General features: G+C 37.1%; 1 protein-coding gene across 5 annotated transcripts in view; it reads right to left on the reverse strand.

The window, feature by feature from the left end:
• RPGRIP1L (RPGRIP1 like) overlaps positions 1–19,665 on the reverse strand; it is a 96,158-nt gene that overhangs the window by 13,143 nt on the left and 63,350 nt on the right. For all 5 annotated transcript variants that reach the window (XM_058527824.1, XM_058527823.1, XM_058527820.1 and 2 more), the window contains one exon: positions 5,992–6,175. In XM_058527824.1, the coding sequence (XP_058383807.1) occupies positions 5,992–6,175 (184 nt within the window). The remainder of the gene's footprint in view (positions 1–5,991; positions 6,176–19,665) is intronic.

Here is a 19,665-nt window from a genome sequence, read left to right on the forward strand (position 1 = left end):
GACTGAATTCAAAGTCCAGCATCCAAATACAGAGTCTTTCAAGCAAACCAGACCAGTTCTGATAAATCTTAACAGCTTGAAAAAAATTTTCTTTTAAAGTGATAAAATTTACATAACTTAAAATTTACCATTTTACCTGCACAGTTCAGAGGCATTAAGTACATTCACACTGACGTGCAACCATCACCACTATCCATCTCCAGAACTTTTTCAGCATCCCAAACTGAAACTCCACCCATTAAACAATATCTTCCCACTCCTCGCAGCCCCTGGTAACCACTATTCTATTTTCCTTCTCTATGAATTTGACGATTCTAAGTGCCTCATATAACTGGAACCATACAACATTTGCCCTTTTGTGTCTGGTTTATTTCACTTAGCGTAATGTTTTCAGGGTTCATCCTTGGCATATATTAAAATTTTATTCCTTTTTAAGGCTGAATAATGTTCCACTGAGTGTGTGTTTTGTAAACAAAACAAACTTTGTTTATCCATTTGTCTGTTGACGGACATTTGGGTTGTTTCCAACTTTTGGCTATAGTCAATGCTGCTGCTATGAATATGGGTTTAGAGTCCTTGCTTTTAATTCTTTTGGGTATATATCCAGAAGTAGAACTGCTGTATCATATAGTAAGTCTATGTTTAACTTTTTTTTTTAACATCTTGACCATTGAAATTGGTAAAAAATGGTCTAGTTTGGGACACCTTCTGCTTCTGGAACATCCAGTTGGCCAGCACACTATTTCCTATTCTCTTAACAAAGGTAAAAATTGTGATAGTCACCATCTATTGAGTGATGTTTATGAACTAAGTACTACGCTCAGTACGTTTCTCACTGCAATCACATGTGTTAAGAACCGTGCTGACTCACCTTTTACAGATCATTAAACAGACCCAGAGAAGGTGAGTAATTTGCCCAAGGTCACCTGGTGAGAAAGTGGCAGAGCCAGAATTTGAATCTAGCCATGTCTGCCACCACAGCTTCTACATGAAGCCAAAACTTTTCCTGCTGTTTAATCTGCGACCGTGTCGTCAGCACAGACTGGAATGTGGGAAAGAGTTCCTTAACTGTATCAAGTGAAGCTACCTCATTCTCCTTTCACTCATTAATAAAGGGATATTGCTTAGATACACCCAATCCAGGTGCCTTCAACAACTCTTTTGGCTAAACACTTATTTAAAATTCCTTTTGGAAAAAACTCAAGCTACTTCCCAATAAGCTTAGCTCTCCAGAGGTGTACCACATGAGAACTACAGCTCTCCTGCCTGCACAAACAAAGCCTACAGTGGGCATTTTAATCTAGCCCGGTGGTTCTTAGCTTTAATGTGCATCAGAATCCCGTAAAAGGCTTGTTAAAATGCAGATTACTGAGCTCACCCCCAGTTTCTGATTCATTAGGTCTGGGGTAGGGCCTGAGAATCTGCATTTCTAACATCTTCCCAGCTGCTGCTGCTGGTCAAGATACCACACAATAAGAACCACTGTTCAGGGGCCGGCCCTGTGGCTTAGCGGTTAAGTGCGTGAGCTCCGCTGCTGGCCTCGGATCCCGGGCGCGCACCGACGCACCACTTCTCTGACCATGCTGAGGCCGCGTCCCACATACAGCAACTAGAAGGATGTGCAGCTGTGACATACAACTGTCTACTGGGGCTTTGGGGGGAAAAAAAAAAGGAGGAGGACTGGAAATAGATGTTAGCTCAGGGCCAGTCTTCCTCAGCAAAAAGAGGAGGATTAGCATGGATGTTAGCTCAGGGCTGATCTTCCTCACAAAAAAAAAAAAAAAAAAGAACCACTGTTCAGCCCAACATTCCTTTGCCCAATTTTTGAACAGAATCAGAAACTAGTGAGCACTTCTGTATTGAACATATGAGAAAGAGGTACACTCTGACCACCACTAATTAGGTCACAATCCGAAGCACATCCATTTGGTGTTCTGAAACTAGATGGTTAAAAAAAGTCTACATTTCAAAAGTTCAAATACAGCCTTTAAAAAGCAATTCTTTTTTTTTTTTTGGCGGGATGCCTGACACAGCATGGCTTGATAAGCAGCACGTAGGTCCGTGCCTGGGATCTGAACCTGCGAACCGTGGGCAGTCAAAGCGGAGAGCATAAACTTAACCACTACGCCACCGGGCCGGCGCCAAAAAGCAATTCTGGTGATTATAAAAAGTATCAGAGGGCCGGCCCCGTGGCTTGGCGGTTAAGTGCGCGCGCTCCGCTGCTGGCGGCCTGAGTTCGGATCCTGGGCGTGCACCGACGCACCGCTTCTCCGGCCATGCTGAGGCCGTGTCCCACATACAGCAACTAGAAGGATGTGCAGCTATGACGTACAACTATCTACTGGGGGGCTTTTGAGGGGAAAAAAGGAGGAGGATTAGGCAATGGATGTTAGCACAGAGCTGGTCTTCCTCAGCAAAAAAAGAGGGAGATTAGCATGGATGTTAGCTCAGGGCTGATCTTCCTCGCCAAAAAAAAAAAGACTGGCCTCCAGAAAAAAAAAAAAAGTATCAGAACTCTCTAAAAGTTAAGCTATTTACCTTTCATTCTCATCAGAATTCACATTTGCTTAAGACTTGCTAGATTTTGACATAAACTTACTGAAAGCATAAGTCTCAAAAAAGATATAAATAAGTAGTCCAAATGCTTCAGCTGATCATGAATTGTCTACCATTAAAAACATATCCCTCACTTCTGCAGGTTGGAGAAATCCTTATATTCTTTATCAGCGTCATCTGGCAGAAGTAAGAAATGCAGACGGTTTAGTTACAAAGGGTTGATAACCTTGAATCTCAGATAACTTTTGTGTTAAAGTGTTATCATCCCCCTAATCCTAACCTTTGCCAAGTTTCTCCTCCTGTTAGTAACAAAATCTAAAGTTCTGCATCCTTTTCATCTTACGAATTAAACTTTAATTGTTCCAAAAGATAGACTGTTCAATGCTCAGAGACTAAGGGTCCAGATCTGTGTAAGTCTCATAAAAACTCTGGATGATTTCATTAATCTTTTTTCTTCCACTGTCAATTCCCCAGAAGGCTTTATCCAGCCCAGACAACACTCTTCAGACCTCCCATTAATCTTATTTTTTTCCAAACTAATTTCTTTTTTCTCAGCATTCTCTGAGCAAAATTTTCAAGCCCAATAAAATACAAATGTTTTGTTCTTCTACCAATGTCTAGCAAGTGAGTTCAACTTTATTTTTTTTTCAGTGTTAGTACCCTTAAGAAGATATATTTTTGTGTAGGTGAAATTGGTATTAACACCTCTTAATAAACACTGAATTAGGCCATGAATAATCCTGGGGATCACTAGTCTAAACTCCTCATTTTATGTACCTAACTTAGGCCTCAGCATAGAAATCCTTTTTGAAGAGATTTAAGTCATAACGCAGGGCAGAACCATTGGGAGGCTCAGTTAACCTCTTGACTGGAATGGTGTTCAAATAGCACATAGCGTGTACTAATTGTCCTTTAAATTTTCTGTCTAAATGAGAAAGTCAGTTTGGAAATAAAATTACTTTCATTAACATTTAATAAGATTTGGAAGACGTAAGGCAATATTATATTGACCATCTATATCAAGTAACAAGTGAATGGTAAATCATAACAATAATTAGATGACATAGTTACTTATTAACCAAAGATTCAAGGAGAGTCCCCTGCAATGAAGGAGACATAAATATAATAATTCAAAAATAAATATTTTCGATATGTCATACTTGCGTGAAAAATAAAATGAAATCTTTTACAAGGTTAATATTAATTATTTTTCAAATTTGCTAATGACCTAGGACTTAGTTTTTTCTGATACAGTATAGTAGATGTAAGACAGCATTATTTCGCTTCTAAGCACAAAGTACATTCCTCTCCTCTCCCACCAGATAAACATCCTTAAAATTCTTAACCCTACATGGTCAACTCTCAATAGGTCGAAAGAGAAGCTGAAGAAAGGTATAGTAAACAGTTCTACTGAATTAATTTCTAATAAATTATTGGTTTTCTTATTGCTATCAAATCACTAATTCATTAGAAACATAAGCAACTCTTATAATATCAATTAGATGGTAGGGTATCTTGCAGTGAAACGAAAAAATAAAAAACAAAACCCAAACCTATGCCAACCAACCAACCAACCAACCAAACGCCCCAAAGAGACCTAACCTAGGTCACTGTGTCAGAATGTACCAAATTCAGAACACGTGAGCATGTTTCACAGGTCTCATCCAAAGAATGATTTGCATTGCTCCTTAAGTGAATGGAAATATCTGTTCTGCTGCATGGCCAAGTTTTCCAATGTACAATCTATTTCTAAAAAACAATTTTGTTGTCAGTCCAACCAAACATTTTACTGCTGACCTTTGCAAAGAATAATACAAAAGCCAGAAGAGTTTGTGTCTTTTCCTGGGGTGTCTTCATCAAAATTAGTTGACTAAACAGTTCTTTCATTACTAATAATATTTCGATATGGTTTACTTTTCTAGTATTTGGCAGTTACAAAGACTTTTTTTTTTTTTTGAGGAAGACTGACCCTGCGCTAACATCTGTTGCCAATCTTCCTCTTTTTTTTTCTTTTTCTCCCCAAAGCCCCAGTACATAGTTGTGTATCACAGTTGTAGAGCTGTAGCTCTTCTATATGGGACGCTGCCTCAGCATGGCTTGATGAGCGGTGGGTAGGTCCGTGCCCAGGATCTGAACTGGGGAACTCTGGGCCGCTGAAGCGGAATGTGCAAACTTAACTGTTAGGCCACTGGGCTGGCCCCAAGTTAAAAGATCTTTAGGAAGCTTCAGAAAATATTTTTGGAAATGTTTCTGTTATATCAAGTCAATGAAAGAAAGGAGGAATCAGATTCTTGCCCTGACCACATTACTTATCTCCCATGTGATTTCTGGACCCAGTTATTACAGAATTATAGACTTTGAACTGCAAGGGATCTTAGAGAGCGCCTTACTCAATAGATAAGAAAACAGGGAACCATGAAATTTAAACATCTTGCTCGAGTTCACAAAACTAGTAACAATTGTGGATACACAGAAGACTAGATCAGATCTCCGGATACTCCTACTGGTATGATAGCATGCTTGTACATGTTGATTGATTAAAACACAATTTATAAAACTGGCGAGAAAAAAATATTAGTGTTCAACTAGTATAAGATGGTCTGTTTTGCTCCAGATAAATGCAATACTCCATTTTTATCTATTTATTTATTTTTATTTATTATTTTTTTTAACCCTCCATTTTTAGGGTTTGTTTTAACATAGGGCTTTAGGAGAACTTAATAAGTAGTTTTAACGTAAGGACATGGCAGCTTGATATGGTTTTTTTACTCCTCTCTAATTTTACACTGATACATACTATTCTTAAGAACCTCTTAAAGTTGATTGATCTAAGAATGTACAGGGTACCTATTGGGTTTGTACTGGGCCAGCAGACTTACATATCAACCAGCTGAATGATAAAGCCCTAAAGGAGAAAACCTGCCTGCTGCTATGAATGGATGTGTGGGCTAAAAGATGAAAAGGTATTGTAAGAACTTATGCCACTCAATTAATATCCTGAACATCTAGACACTGGGAGAGATATATACATATATTGTGAAAACATCCATGTGATGATAACACTGATTAGAAAGGTAGAAAAAATTAGGCCAGTGAATTGTTCAAATCATATGATTAAAAAAACTAGACGTTTCTTCCCCCTTGAAATACCACATTTTTTTGATTAAATTCAATTGGAGACCTAGGTGGCATTTTTCTATTGATACTATGACATAGCAGGAACATCTAGAAACATTGTTTTTGTTTTCCTTTAACTTTAGTATTACTTCAAATTTAATTTCTTAATCCTTATGCCACAGGTTTGGCTTTTATTAATCTATTCTGATAAGACTTCCATGATTTTATGTGAACACTAGAGAATTATACTTTTCTCTTGTTCCTTCATAGATAAGAAAGACAAAAATAAAGTCTATATTATAAACGAACCACACATACCACTGCTATAGTTATAGTAGACCCACTGCCCACTCCTGGGTTTTGGAAGTGACACAGGTGTCTCTTCAGCAGGAAGACTGTAGAATCGGCACTCGACGAACAGCCTTTGGATAGTGTCATCCTCTGTCACTCGAGAATCATTAAGGCTTAGAGCTATGACTTCAATCCGAATTTTTTCTGACGGCTGTTTAAAGAGCAAAAACAAAAAACAACAAAGAAACAAATAAAACAAACGAACAAAAAATCCTTTACTCTTTTTCACTATCAATTTTAAATAAAACACGAAGGCCAATGGGAATCTTTTTTGGAACGCGTTGCACACTACTATATAGTTACACATGATAGATTATTCACGACAGAGAGAGAGGGAATGAGATTCTAATGCCCCAGGGTTTGAAGTTAACAGTGTCATGGCAATAGTCTCCTGATTTACATTTGAGCTATAAATACCCCACTAGTAGTCTATGAGGAGTGAAGATTATGAGATCTTCATCTCCGATTGCTTTCAGAATGACAAGTATCAGTTGGCCTTGTTTCAAACTACGTAATGAAGTACATGTTTATCACTGCTTTTATTTAATCTACAATATCTGAGACAGTTTCGCTTCTTCAGAGATCAAAGCCTGTTGAATACTTTATAGGTATTATGCTAATATATGTAGCTATATGAATCCATATTAACTAGAGCAGAAACTACAGTTCATTCTCTTATATATTCTGCCATAACATATTTCATTCAATAAGTAATAAGTTTGCAAACAAAAGAAATAAAATTTTTATCTAACACATTTTCTTGCAATTTATTTTTTATCTCATTTTTAAAGAATTAACAACTAAAAATATATTTGTTTGTGTAATTTTCACTTCAATTCTTATTTAATAGATTTGGTATCACAGACATTATTATGTGAGTCACATATGTTTCCTTGAGTAATGATTTAAAACAAATAACAGACTATGACTTAAAAATTAGATCATACCAGGATAACGCCTCACTTAAATGTCTGTTTATACAATTTTAAATTTGTTCTTTATTCCCCTTTACTATATCAGTCTTCCCTAATTCAGAGGCATGCTACCGTAAATTATATAACTTTAAATAATAATTAGAAAATCCTGAAACTAAGACCTGTTTATATGACCAACTTTTAGGAATTCATTTTCAAACACAAATCAGTGTGTGAATTCACTATAGTGATTACTTAGATATTTCAAAGCATATAATATAATTAATCAAATTGAAAAGCATAAGTATACTATTGTAAAAATATCCCCATGAAGAAAAATTTCCATTGCTGTCAAACCCCCTCAATATTTGATGAAGTAATTTACCCCCTTCTTTCAAAAGACATTTTCTTTTATTATGTATTCTAAGACACTTTAACTAAAAACCCAAATCTGAATATTTCAATAAGGTTATTTTATTATTCAGTAGATTCATGGAAATTTTACTAGGATGACAGAGAAGATTCCACACCATTCTGTCTCCACTAATACAGGTACAAGGCTGCAGCTGGCAATATTACTAGGATTAGCATAGTATGATGAAATATTTAAAGGAAAATTTTTTCTAAAACCTAATAAATCAAATGACTGCCAAATGTCATTAAAGTGATGGTCTTTGGCTTGAATATGCTTTTCATATTCAAATTTGAAAAGAAAGCGATGAAAGCCTGGAAAGGTTACTTGGTTTCGACTAATAACCTCAAGCCCTCTCCGTTCACGTGCATAAAAAATGAAGTTGGCTCTATTGTCTAATCTCACTTCAGAAAAGCCCTTCTCTGCTTGCTGAAGACTAACATGGTAAAGAAAATATTTTAAATGATATTATTTTTTCCTTAAAATGTATTGTGGTTGTCAAAATAATGCACACACATTTTATAATTCTGGTTCAAATAGAGCACAAGGCATAATTAAGTCTTTTACATATGTTGTGATTTGACAAATTAGAATTGCTATAACAATAACATCTTATAAAACATTCTTGCTTCTGCACAAAAGAATGAAAGGAAAACAGCCAAAAAAAGGCAAAAGAGGTATACATGGTTATCTCTACATCATGAAGAGAGGAATTTAAAATTGTTTATCACAGAACCCAGTGAAGAGACAAATGAACTTTTAAATAGAAGGGGAATAAAATTTATTCAATTGGGCCGGCCCCGTGGCTTAGCGGTTGAGTGCTCGAGCTCCGCTGCTGGCGGCCCGGGTTTGGATCCGGGCGCGCACTGACACACCGCTTCTCCGGCCATGCTGAGGCCGTGTCGCCACATACAGCAACTAGAAGGATGTGCAGCTATGACATACAACTATCTACTGGGGCTTTCGGGGGAAAAAAATAAATAAATAAAAATTAAAAAAAAATTTATTCAATTGATGATTTTATTAATAATACATTAAGTGTACAATCCCCATATGAAAACTTGTGTTATTATAAGAACGAATTTAGGCTGTTAAATAAGACTATATACAAAAATATAATTCTAAATGAAAGTAGATACTTGGATCACAGCCAAACAAACAAACATCAAAACCAAATCAAACGAACCAAAAGAAAACTCACCATATTATGCAAAGAAATAAAAGAGCTTTAAAATTCTTTTTATGAGGTCTATCTTATTTCTGGTCCAGTATGTTTTTTCTTTGGTTATTTCCCCCCCAGCCTCATTACCTCTATCATATGTCCTTTTTAATTCTCTGAGTAATATTACTGACAGAAGTTATTGGTTATCATTTCTTTGCTCCTTTGACGCTACATGAGTCAACTTAAACCCAAAAAGGGATAACTTCCAAACAGTATATACCTAGGGAAGTATGCTATGAATCAAGAATTTTCCAAACGTTATAAATTTTGGCTAATGGGGCTAGCCAATTTATTTTTCAACGTTGGTACAATTCTGGTTGCATTCATGCCCCTATGAATCAAAAGTTCAACTAGAATACGTATAAAGATTTTGAAGATTAAGAAGCACATCAACTGCGTAAGAGACAACTCCGACTTAGCGTCAGAAATGAACTCACTCTCTCCCCTCTTACCTCTACTCTCCCCAATCTCGTTCATCTTCTGATAGTTCCAATCTCGGATGATGACATCACCATCCACCTGCTCACCTACAACCAGGAGACCTTGGAGCCATTCTTGCCATCTTCATTTTTCACACCCACCATACCCTAGAGATCACCCATTCCTGTTCATTTTACTTCCTAAATATCCCAATGATTTACTGAATTACTGAAAGCTTAGGATATTTCAACACTGTGTCAACTAGTGCGGATACAAAGACAAAACAAGATGTGGTTTCTTTTCTCATTTTCATCTCTAGAGAAGCTTCTTTAGGTTCTCATCTGATCTGAGGGAGAAACTAATACAACAGTTTCCTAGTATTGGAAAGTAGAAGTTTGACAGAATAAGGAGGGAGAAGACAGAAGGAATTGTAAAACATAACTGGTTGGCAGAACTGTAAGCAGACAGATGGATGGACGAGAATTTAAGCTCAGTGATATAGAACTATTATCTTGCTGTTCCATCACTGGTATGGTATGCAGTATACACTCAAAAAATGAGTGGATCTACTCTCATGGTTGTAAGAGACATGAGGCACGCCTGCCTCTAACCCCTCGCCTGCAGCCTCAACTATTCTTCTTGTGGCAGAATTCTCTACCTAAAAACAAATCCAGTATCACCTTTCTGCTTAAAAACCTTTCTATTACCCTACATTCTAACCATCTTCCCAGACTTGTGGTGTGCTGTTTATACTGCTTAGTTTTTGCATCTGAAATCTTCTTCATCAGACAAAATTCCAAACTTACTTGAGGCCCTGGACCACACACGCTTTCTTTTTATTAAAGTATTACTGATCTCCGGGAGTGAGTTGGTTCCTCCTCTGGACCCTTGCTGCACTTTTCAGTCACATTGTACTCTGTGGATTTGGTTACATATCTGCCTCCCTCTGTAGACGCTGAGCTCCTGGAGGCCAGGACCACATCTTACTCATCTTCTGCTATTTAACATCCTACCCAGGATCTGGCACATAGTAGGCTCTCAATAAATACTTAATGATATAGAGTCAAGGGAGGCTGAATATCTTTTATATATATTGCCAGAAATATGTGAAGCTGTAGTTATTAGTGTTTTCTCCTTTAACAAATATTTATTGTGCTGACTATGTTTTGGGAGGTTGGTGATTATTAACTGTTGAAAAATATACAGAAATCTTGCCATTTTAGATTTTAACTGAATAAGACTATCTTAAAGACAGGTCAATATCGTAGAATCTAGGTGTTACTATTATTTCAACTTTTCTGTATGTTTGAAATTTTTCATAATAAAATGAAAAAACAGTTCAAACAGGAGAATTGGAAGGGGAAACAATATAATGATTCAAACGGCAGTGATTGAAGCAAAGCCTTTTCAGATAGATACATAATAAAGTCTGTTCAGAACTACTAGAGTAACAGGACAGGTCATACCTCTGCAGGGCATCAGCATCCTTCAGATACAGGAAGTTGGCCAGACAGCATAGGCTTTAGGCTGTTCCTGTTCTGTTTCTTTTCTGTGTGCGTGAACCTCTGTTACTAGGTATGATGCTACTTCTCAGTAAGTTTTTTGGTTTGTTCACCAATTGCTCTATTAGCTTCCCTAATTAACAAGATGTTGACATCAGCATGTAAAAAGAACATTGTAAAATTCTGATTGTGGTGAACAGAAGCAATAGAAGCTACTTAAATAAGAAGTGCATGCAATTTATTTTTAGTTGTCTGTATAGATGGACACTACACTTTATGTGACTGAATGATCTAGAAATGTGATGACAGCTTGTACTACTCTCAGAGAAAACAAAGTGATGGTTCTCATGATTTTGGCTCAATTCCACTACTGCTTCCTGACTGATGTTAATTCACATTTTAGGCTGTATTTTTCCCTAGTATTTACTTGGGCTTATTACTGGCGTGCTTAAATTTTTTATGTTTTACTTCAGAGGATCATGCTGAATTCTTCCTCTGGTTTCAACCATCAGAGCAGCCACACTGGAGCTGTTAGGCTTCTAAAAACTAATTCAACTTGACAGCCCTTAAACACCGTACTGCTTAACTGAGAATGGCCTATGATAAAGGTTTTGCAACTTGTTGCACTCAGTTAGATTTAAATCTAACTCTGGTGAGATTACATGTGAGTTTTATTTCATTCTAAATTTCTACAATGAATAAGCACTTAAAATTTTTAAACTATAAAAGTATAGAAAATAATCTGGCATATTCAAGTACTCAACATCTTAAACAGATGTTACCATTTTGCTGTATCTGATTCAAACCTTTTTGTTGCTATTGTTGAAGAAATAAAATATTTCAGTAAAGTCCCCACCTCCCAATTCCTTTTCCCTTCCTCACCCCCCAGAGGCAACCACTATTCTGAAGTTGGTGTGTATCATTCTCAAACACGCTTTTATATTTTCTACTACATATGTATATATCCATAAACAACATACAGTATTGTTTTCTCTTTTTAGATTTTATATTAGTGGTATCATCCTCTATTAATCATCCTGCAATTTGTTTTTTTTCACTCAATATTACATTTTTGAGATTTATTCTTGCTTACAATTTAAATCAAATTTGTTCATATTAAGTTGTATAGAATTCTGTTTATATTGCATATACAATCTATAGTCCATTTATTCATTTCTCTACTGATGAACAATTAGTTTGTTTACAATTTTTTGCTATTACACTGAATGTCCTTTTCTGTTTTCTTGTATATGTGAGTGATTCTCTCAGGAGAAGAGTTGCTTGGTGATAGGTATGAGAAAGTCAACTCCATAGGATGATCAAATGACTCCCCAGACGGTTAAACGAATTTACATGAGTATTACATTTATCACCATAAAAATGTTTCAAATGTGTGTGTGTGTGTGTGTGTGTGTAAATAAATACAAATAAAGCCTACCTATAGGAACCACAGTATGTAGAACTTGGTACTTTATAACAAAACAATAGAGACAAAATAGAAATGGAAGGCAATAATCTACATCTATGTCCTCTACGAGTTTAAATTTTAATTGGAGTGAGCTCTAAGACAAGCTCAAAATAGTTGGTTCAAACAATCAAACTCACCATCGCTGCTGACAGAGCCATGCGTAAGTAGAGTGGAAACGCATCCTGGGATTAACTGACAACTTCTCTGCTTCAGGCTAGGGGTTGGTAGAGGCATCTCAAAGACTCAAAAATACTCCCCTAGACTTCACACTAGGCTCCAAAACTTTCTCTTATTAGGAATCACATGCACTCTTCATTCAAGTTTTGATTAAAAAGTTTTTGATTTTTTAAAATAATAGCTCTTTGGGAGAAATAAGAGTGAACAGAAAAACTGTTGAGGTAATAATGTTTTTAACAAACAAAACGAACCCAGTTTTCATCAGTGGCAGTAACCTATTTTTTCTAATGTATTCTATTAAAAGGCACTACATTGAACAAATAATATAAATATTAAAAACTTCAGTGATGGAGATCAAAGTGGTGCTAGGGTAAAGAGTTCTTATTTTTAGAACCTTGACACTGTCTCCCTCAAACACCACGTAAATTACTGCATCTATGACGGTCAACCAGCAAATTACAGAAGCTTGTTACCACATGTTGCAAAGCAGTGTTGGAATATTTTTTCCTCTCCTAATACACCTGAGGGATATGACACATTTCCATCATTAACTGTGGCTTACTATGGCAGTAATGTGAAGGAAGGAGAGAATTTAAAAAAATTACCCTCAATTTCAGGTGATTTTGATATGCTATTTCACTTTCACCATCATTGAGAACAGATGTTCTAGTACAGTGGCTCTCAATTTTGGCTGCACATTAAGAATCACTGGGGGAGCTTTAAACAAAATTTAAATTTAACTCACCTGGGCGGATCCAGGGCCCCGGCATTTAAAAACGCTCCCTAGGTGATTCTCATGTGCAGCCACGGTGATGAGTACTGCTTTTCCCCAAAGCAGCGGTTCCCAAACTTGACCACACCCCAGAATGACCTGAAAGGCTTGATGACAGAGTGCTAGGCCCCACTCTCTGAGTTTCTGATTTATTAGGTCTGGGCTGGGGCCCAAGAATTTGCATCCCTCACAAATTCTTCGGTGATGCTGATGCTGCTGATCTGGGGACCACACTTCGAGAACCACTGCTCTAAATCAAAAAAGATTCAATCTACATTTGTTAACCCTTTCTAAGATATTTATAGAAACCCTTCTAACATATTCATATTAAACTGTTCCTTAGTTATTATTTAACATTTTAGTACAGAATTAGCTAAGAAATTATTTCCTTTTTAGAATCTACAATTATCCTTAAAAATAATCCAACAATATTAATCCTAAAAAGTAAAATATAAAAGTTCCTCATTTCCTCCTATTCCCTAACTCTGGGGTTGGCAATTTTTTCTATAAAGGGCCAGATAGCAAATACTTTTTGCGTTGCAGGCTATATGGTCTCTGTTGTAAGTACTCAATTCTGTTCTTGTACAGCAAATGCAGTTACAGACAACATGTAAACGGTGCATGTGGCTGTGCTCCAATAAAACTTCATTTATAAATAGGTAGAGGGCTGGATTTGGCACACGGGTCATAGTTTGCTTACCCCTGCCCTGACCCATGTCCAGAGATACTCACTGCTAACAATGTCTGGATTATATACTTCCATTTTCTTTGCTTACATAAACCAATGTTATGTCTGTATGCTCATATAAAAAATATACGTATGTATGAATATACCTTTTTGTTTGCTTCTTTTTAAACTGAATCATCACTGAGGTATAATTTCTTATCCAACTGTTTGGCAAAGGGTGTGTTATAAAGAAACAGGAATTTTCACACATTCTTATGTATAAAAATGTTATGTATAAAAAGCATTTTAACCTGTAATGTTTGTATTAGCAAAAACTGATAGAAAGTAAGGGTCCATCAAAAGGGGCTTATTTAAATAAATACGGTATAGCTATACAATGGAATATTATGTTATGTTAAAAGAAACAGAGTGTACTGCTACGGAAAGATGTCTATGGTATATTAGAGATAAGTAAGTTGCAAAATATAAAAAGTAGTCATAAAAGCAACTACTATCAGGAGAGTAATTCAACATTTCTGGTTTTACCTAAAACATACTCTGAAACCTACTCTATTGAGCTTTAGCTTCCATTTGTAAAACACTGGGAGGGGCTTAATTTACCCACTAATAGGATATCATATTTGATTCTGAAGTGATTTAATAATTTTTAATACATGAATTCTAAAAGTAGGGAGTTGCTTTAAAACATTTTTTGCTGAACCTCATTATTGCCATCCCCTGGGAATGCCAGCTCAACGTGTTCAAGAGAACCTGGTTTCCAGGTGGAATTGTAATTTAGTCCAATTGAATACGGCAGCTTTTAGGAACCGCCACTGGGCGGATGGGAGAAGGAGGAAGCTGCAGATGCGCGCTGCCTACAGGAGCCCTCTGTTCCTGCCTGGGATTCCCGGTCTCACCTGTGGGCACACTGGAAGAAATCTGTGAGTTGATGGCAATACATTTAGCTGTGAAAACTGAAAGCTGCATTGCTTAAATGATAAAACTAGAAATAATGTGCAAGAAGGATTGTTAATTCTTTTTTTTAAATTCCGTGGCAGATGCAAATTTTCAGTTTTGATGTCTATTTTGAGGACTTAAAACAAGGCTTTTAATCAATGTATTATACATCACATTGATACTGTTAACTTCTGATTATTCAAATTAATAAAATATTCATAGAGAAATGTCCAAAGTTTTACATTTCTCAGACTCCCTCCCCTCCATTAATTATCATGCCTAGAAGCTTTTTAGTAAAAGCAGCAGTCATCAGGCTGACGGAATCTGACAGGCCAGCATGGCCCAATTACACTGGTGCTCTGTGGCACTTTGATGTCCTGGAGACGAGGAGAGATAGGGGCCAATTGGGTAGCACATTATGTTAACGACTTGATTTAATCCAGCCACTAAACTTTATGTAGCCTGTTAAAAAAGATGCTAACACTAATTACGCCACTTTGGAAAGGAAAGGAGGGGACAAGCATTTCATTCTGACAAAGTGAAGCTCATAAATGTTGTAAATGAAATGAAACAAAATGAAGTAATCTATGATTAATTATACATCACAGACATGAAGAAAAGAGGAAGAACCAAGTAATATGTCTAAGTCCTGGGAAATCTGTTAGATTCCTTTTAAGGATCAACATTTCCAAGAAATAACTCTGAGCTGTCAGATTCTGTAATATGAAAAAAAGAAACTGAATGATCTTAAATTGCTTACATAGTGAAGCAGATAATGCAAATTCATAGTGTAATTGGCATAAATGATATTTATCTAGGACATTACTTCTAGTCTCAATTTTGTGACATTATAGGGTAGAGGCAATTTAAAAAAAATCTGTAAAGTGGGGATAACCACAGAGTAGAGGTATACAATTACTTTTTAATTAGTCTCTGTGTCTCTAATCTATTCTTTACATCATTGATAGCATGATCTTTTTAAATGCGATTTCAAGAGTATAAACTCCCTAAGAGCAAGAGACTTATTTCTCTTCTTCATTGCCATATTCCCCGTCCCTAGACTAAGGCTCGAACACAGTAAATGCTCACTAAATATCTGTTTAATGAATGAGCGATCTTCTCCCTCCCTTAAAAATCCTCACCGGCTGCTCATAAAGCTTCAGGATAGACATCAACCTCCATCGATGCCACACAGAGGCCTCAATGCTCTGGACGTGCCTATCTTTTCAGCATGTTTCCCTGGGGGTCCCCATGTGTGCCATAGGCTCAGTCCATTCTAAAACCATTCTGAACTCCCAGAACAAGCCATGCTCCACATTCTCTCAATTCTCTTGCTTTTGTTCCTTTGGCCTATGATGATCCCTCCTCGGCTTTCACTAACTCCTAATCCTCTTCAATACTTGGCTTAAGCTTCACCGACTCTAGGAAGTCATCCTTGATGAGGGTCCCTTACGCTGAGACAGGCACCCCTCCCGTATGCTCCCACAGCACCCTGTGCTGTCCGTTCTACCACTGACCACCGTGAACTGTACTTGTGTTTCCCCCACAGACTGTGAATTCTTTGAGGCCAGGGATTGCTTCTTTTATGACATACAGTGGATGCTAATGAATGAAGACCTTTGTGAGAATTAAAGCAGATATTACATACAATGTGCTTAGCATTTAATAGCCATTCAGTAATACCTTGCTTCTGATGAAAGCTATGTATCACTGTCCTGAGATTTCTACCTGAAGCAGTTCTTAAAGAGGAGACAAAATGAAAAACTAATGAGCCACAAATATTTTTAAGCTTAAAAAAGGTTTTATGACACAACAACGTCAACCAAAGTTAACATTATCAACAATCAGACAAAGTGACATCCTGTGCCTCCCGATATGATGCACCGAAAAGGACACAGCATTGCTTCTGTAGTATTCCTACCAAAACGCATAACCTGAATCTAATATGCAGACAAACCATACAAATCCAAATTGAAGGATATTCTACAATATAAATGGCCTGTATTCTTAAAAAATGTCAATGTTATGAAAGACCAACACAAAGAAAGGCTGAGGAACCATTATGGATTAAAGGAGGCTAGAGACATGAAAACTAAATGTAATGTGATCTGGATTAGATCCTTGACCAGATTAATAAAATGCTATAAATAATACTACTGAGACAATTAGCAAATTTTAATGAGAACTACAGATTAGATAATAGTATTATATTATTATTCTGAAGTATTTAGGGGTAAAGGGGCATGATTTCTGCAACTCTCAAATGATTCAACACAATTATGTATGTAAGAATGTGTTTATATAAATACACATATATGTGCACATTACACATACATAGCAGAGTGAACAGAAATGATAAAAAAACAAGTGTAGCAAAATGTTAACAATTGGTGAATACAGGTCAAGTGTATACAGCAGTTCTTTGTATCATCACTTTTGCAGTTTTTAAAGAAAAAGGTTCCATGACTTATACTAAATAATCTTCCAAAGTAGCACACAGAAAAACTGGTACAATCACTAGAAAATGTTATATTTCACCATTATGATGATCTCTCGAGTTTTGTTCCTATGCTTACAAATTATTCTATTTTACTATATTTGGTACATAATTTAACAACACTAAATTTTACCTATTAACATAAGATACTGGTCAGTACTTTCTACTAAGAGTAGAATTTTTGGGCCAGCCTGGTGGCACAGTGGTTAAGTTCGGGTGCTCCGCTTTGGCAGCCTGGGGTTCACAGGTTTGGATCCCAGGCTCGGACCTATGCCCACTCATCAAGCCATGCTGTGGCGGGCATCCCACACAAAATAGAGGAACATGGGCACCGATGTTGGCCCAGGGCCAATCTTCCTCAGCAAAAAGAGGAGGATTGGCAACAATGTTAGCTCAGGACTAGTCTTCCTCACCAAAAAAAAAAAAAAAAAGCGTAAAGAGTAGAATTTTTAAAAGCACATGGGAGCTGATTAATGGCTACTGAGAAATAATGCATTACTTAGAGCAGGTGCTTGCTTTAAATGGTGTTCACACATCTGAGATAGCACCTAAAACCATTATACGAAATTGTACTTTGGAATGGTAGTGAAGGCTATATTAAGCTATAGCAAAGTAACACAAATTACTTTCCCAGAAGTAACAAGAAAAAACCCAGTTTACTCTAAAGGAAAAATATATCTGTACATTAGAATTAGTTGAATATTTTAGAGGAATAGTTCTTTCATTAAAATTCTTTGTTAAATCAAAGTTCTTTATTCTACCTTAGCTAAGAGCAATGTTCAATTCTACTGAGATGCTAGCAATGTTGCTAATATACACATGGTTCTGTTGTAGGTCTAATATAGGATTTCTCAACCTCAGCACTGCTGACATTTTGGGCCAGATAGTTCTTTCTTGTGGGTCCTGTGCATTGCAGCATATTTAGCAGTAATCCTGACCTCTACCTGGTAGAAGCTAGTAGCAGTCCGTCCCAGCGTGACAACCAAAAAAGTCTCCTGACATTGTCCCTTGGGGGACAAAACTGCCCATAGTTGAGGATCACTGGTCTAAGCTGGTATAATTTAGACATTTTCCCATACTTTGAAAGTTACTTTTAGAAAGATGATGAATACAATGTTTACAAAATAAAATTAAGTACTGTATTGTCTCCCTGGTATCTATAGGATAAAATCCAAAACATTTAGCCTTCTGCAGTGTAACTCAGGCCTTCCATCCCTTTATATATGATTTTATATATATATATTTTATATATGATTTTCTCCCTGCTGCCATATATCCCCATCTTTAAGCAGAATACTCCTTTTCACTGTGTGACCAGCCACAGCTGAATGGATCAAGTGTGCACAGCTGTTAAAGATGGACCCAATTCAGAGGCTAGACTTGGCTAATCAGTTCTTTCTCCTTGGGGCTGGGCATTTTTGTATGGCTATCTTCGGGCAACAAGCAAGTGAAGCATAGAAAGTTAGCCTAAAATGAGAAAAAGCAGACATGCAGCCCAAATGAAAGGGAAGGAGGGTGGGTGGGCTAGCTCATGGGGATATCCTCCATGAAGTCTATTAAAAAATCACTCCAAATTTCTCCTTCTCTGAACTTCCTTAATTAGTGGCATAATTGGGAGCAAGTCACTTTATCTCTCAAGATCTCAGTTTACTCCTTTAGAAAACGAGGGCAAGGGGCCAGAAAACAGCTAAATATGCTTTAGCTGAATTATCTATGATATTAATTATTGGTACTGTCTCCCGACATTGTTTCATATTGTAAGTTAACTGTTGAATTACCACTTGACTTTTCATGAATACATCTTCCCAATTAATGTAGATGCTCCCTGAGGGCAGGGCCGGAATACTGTATTGACTTTCTTAGGGAGGAGTGATCACAAACTGCAGATGGTGAAGCCCTGGGAATTACTGAGTTATAACAAGAGGGATGAGTGCTGTTTGTAGATTGACTAGATAAATATATCCCTTGGTACCTGCCTTCTTAGACCCCAGGACTGATTCAGTATCTCATTTCTCATATTCTTATGTTCAAAAGGCTAAATCACATAAGCATCCAAAAATCCTGATGAAGAAGGCCAAGTCTTGCAGAAGAACTAACGATATGGGAGAAAGAAATGTCTGAATCAAACATGTAGGCTTACTACTCTTGATGCAATGGAGGGTTCTTAGTGAAATGACGTGATGGCTCATTTTATGTGTCAACTTAACTGGGCCACAAGGTGCCCAGACGTTTGGTCTGATGTTACTCTGGCTGTGTTTGTGTGGGTGTTTCTGGATGAGATTAACATTTGAACTGGTAGACTGAGTCAAGCAGATTATCCGCCTTAATGTGGATGTGGCCTCATGCAATCAGTTCAACACGTGAAGAGAACAAACAGGGTAAGAGGGAACTCCTCCTGCCTGGCTGCACTGAGTTGGGATATTGGTCTTTTCCTGCCTTTGACCTTGAACTGAAACACCTACTCGTCTTAGGTCTCCTGCCTGCACGCTTTCAGACCGGAACTCATACCATCAGCTCTCCTGAGGTCTGAGGTCTTCAGACTCAGACTGGAACTACACCATTGACTCTCCTGGGTCTCCAGCTTGTAGACTGCAGATCTTGGAATTTCACAGTCTCCATAATCACATGAGCCA

This window comes from Diceros bicornis, chromosome 32, assembly GCF_020826845.1.
Source record: "Diceros bicornis minor isolate mBicDic1 chromosome 32, mDicBic1.mat.cur, whole genome shotgun sequence".
Taxonomy (NCBI): domain Eukaryota; kingdom Metazoa; phylum Chordata; class Mammalia; order Perissodactyla; family Rhinocerotidae; genus Diceros; species Diceros bicornis.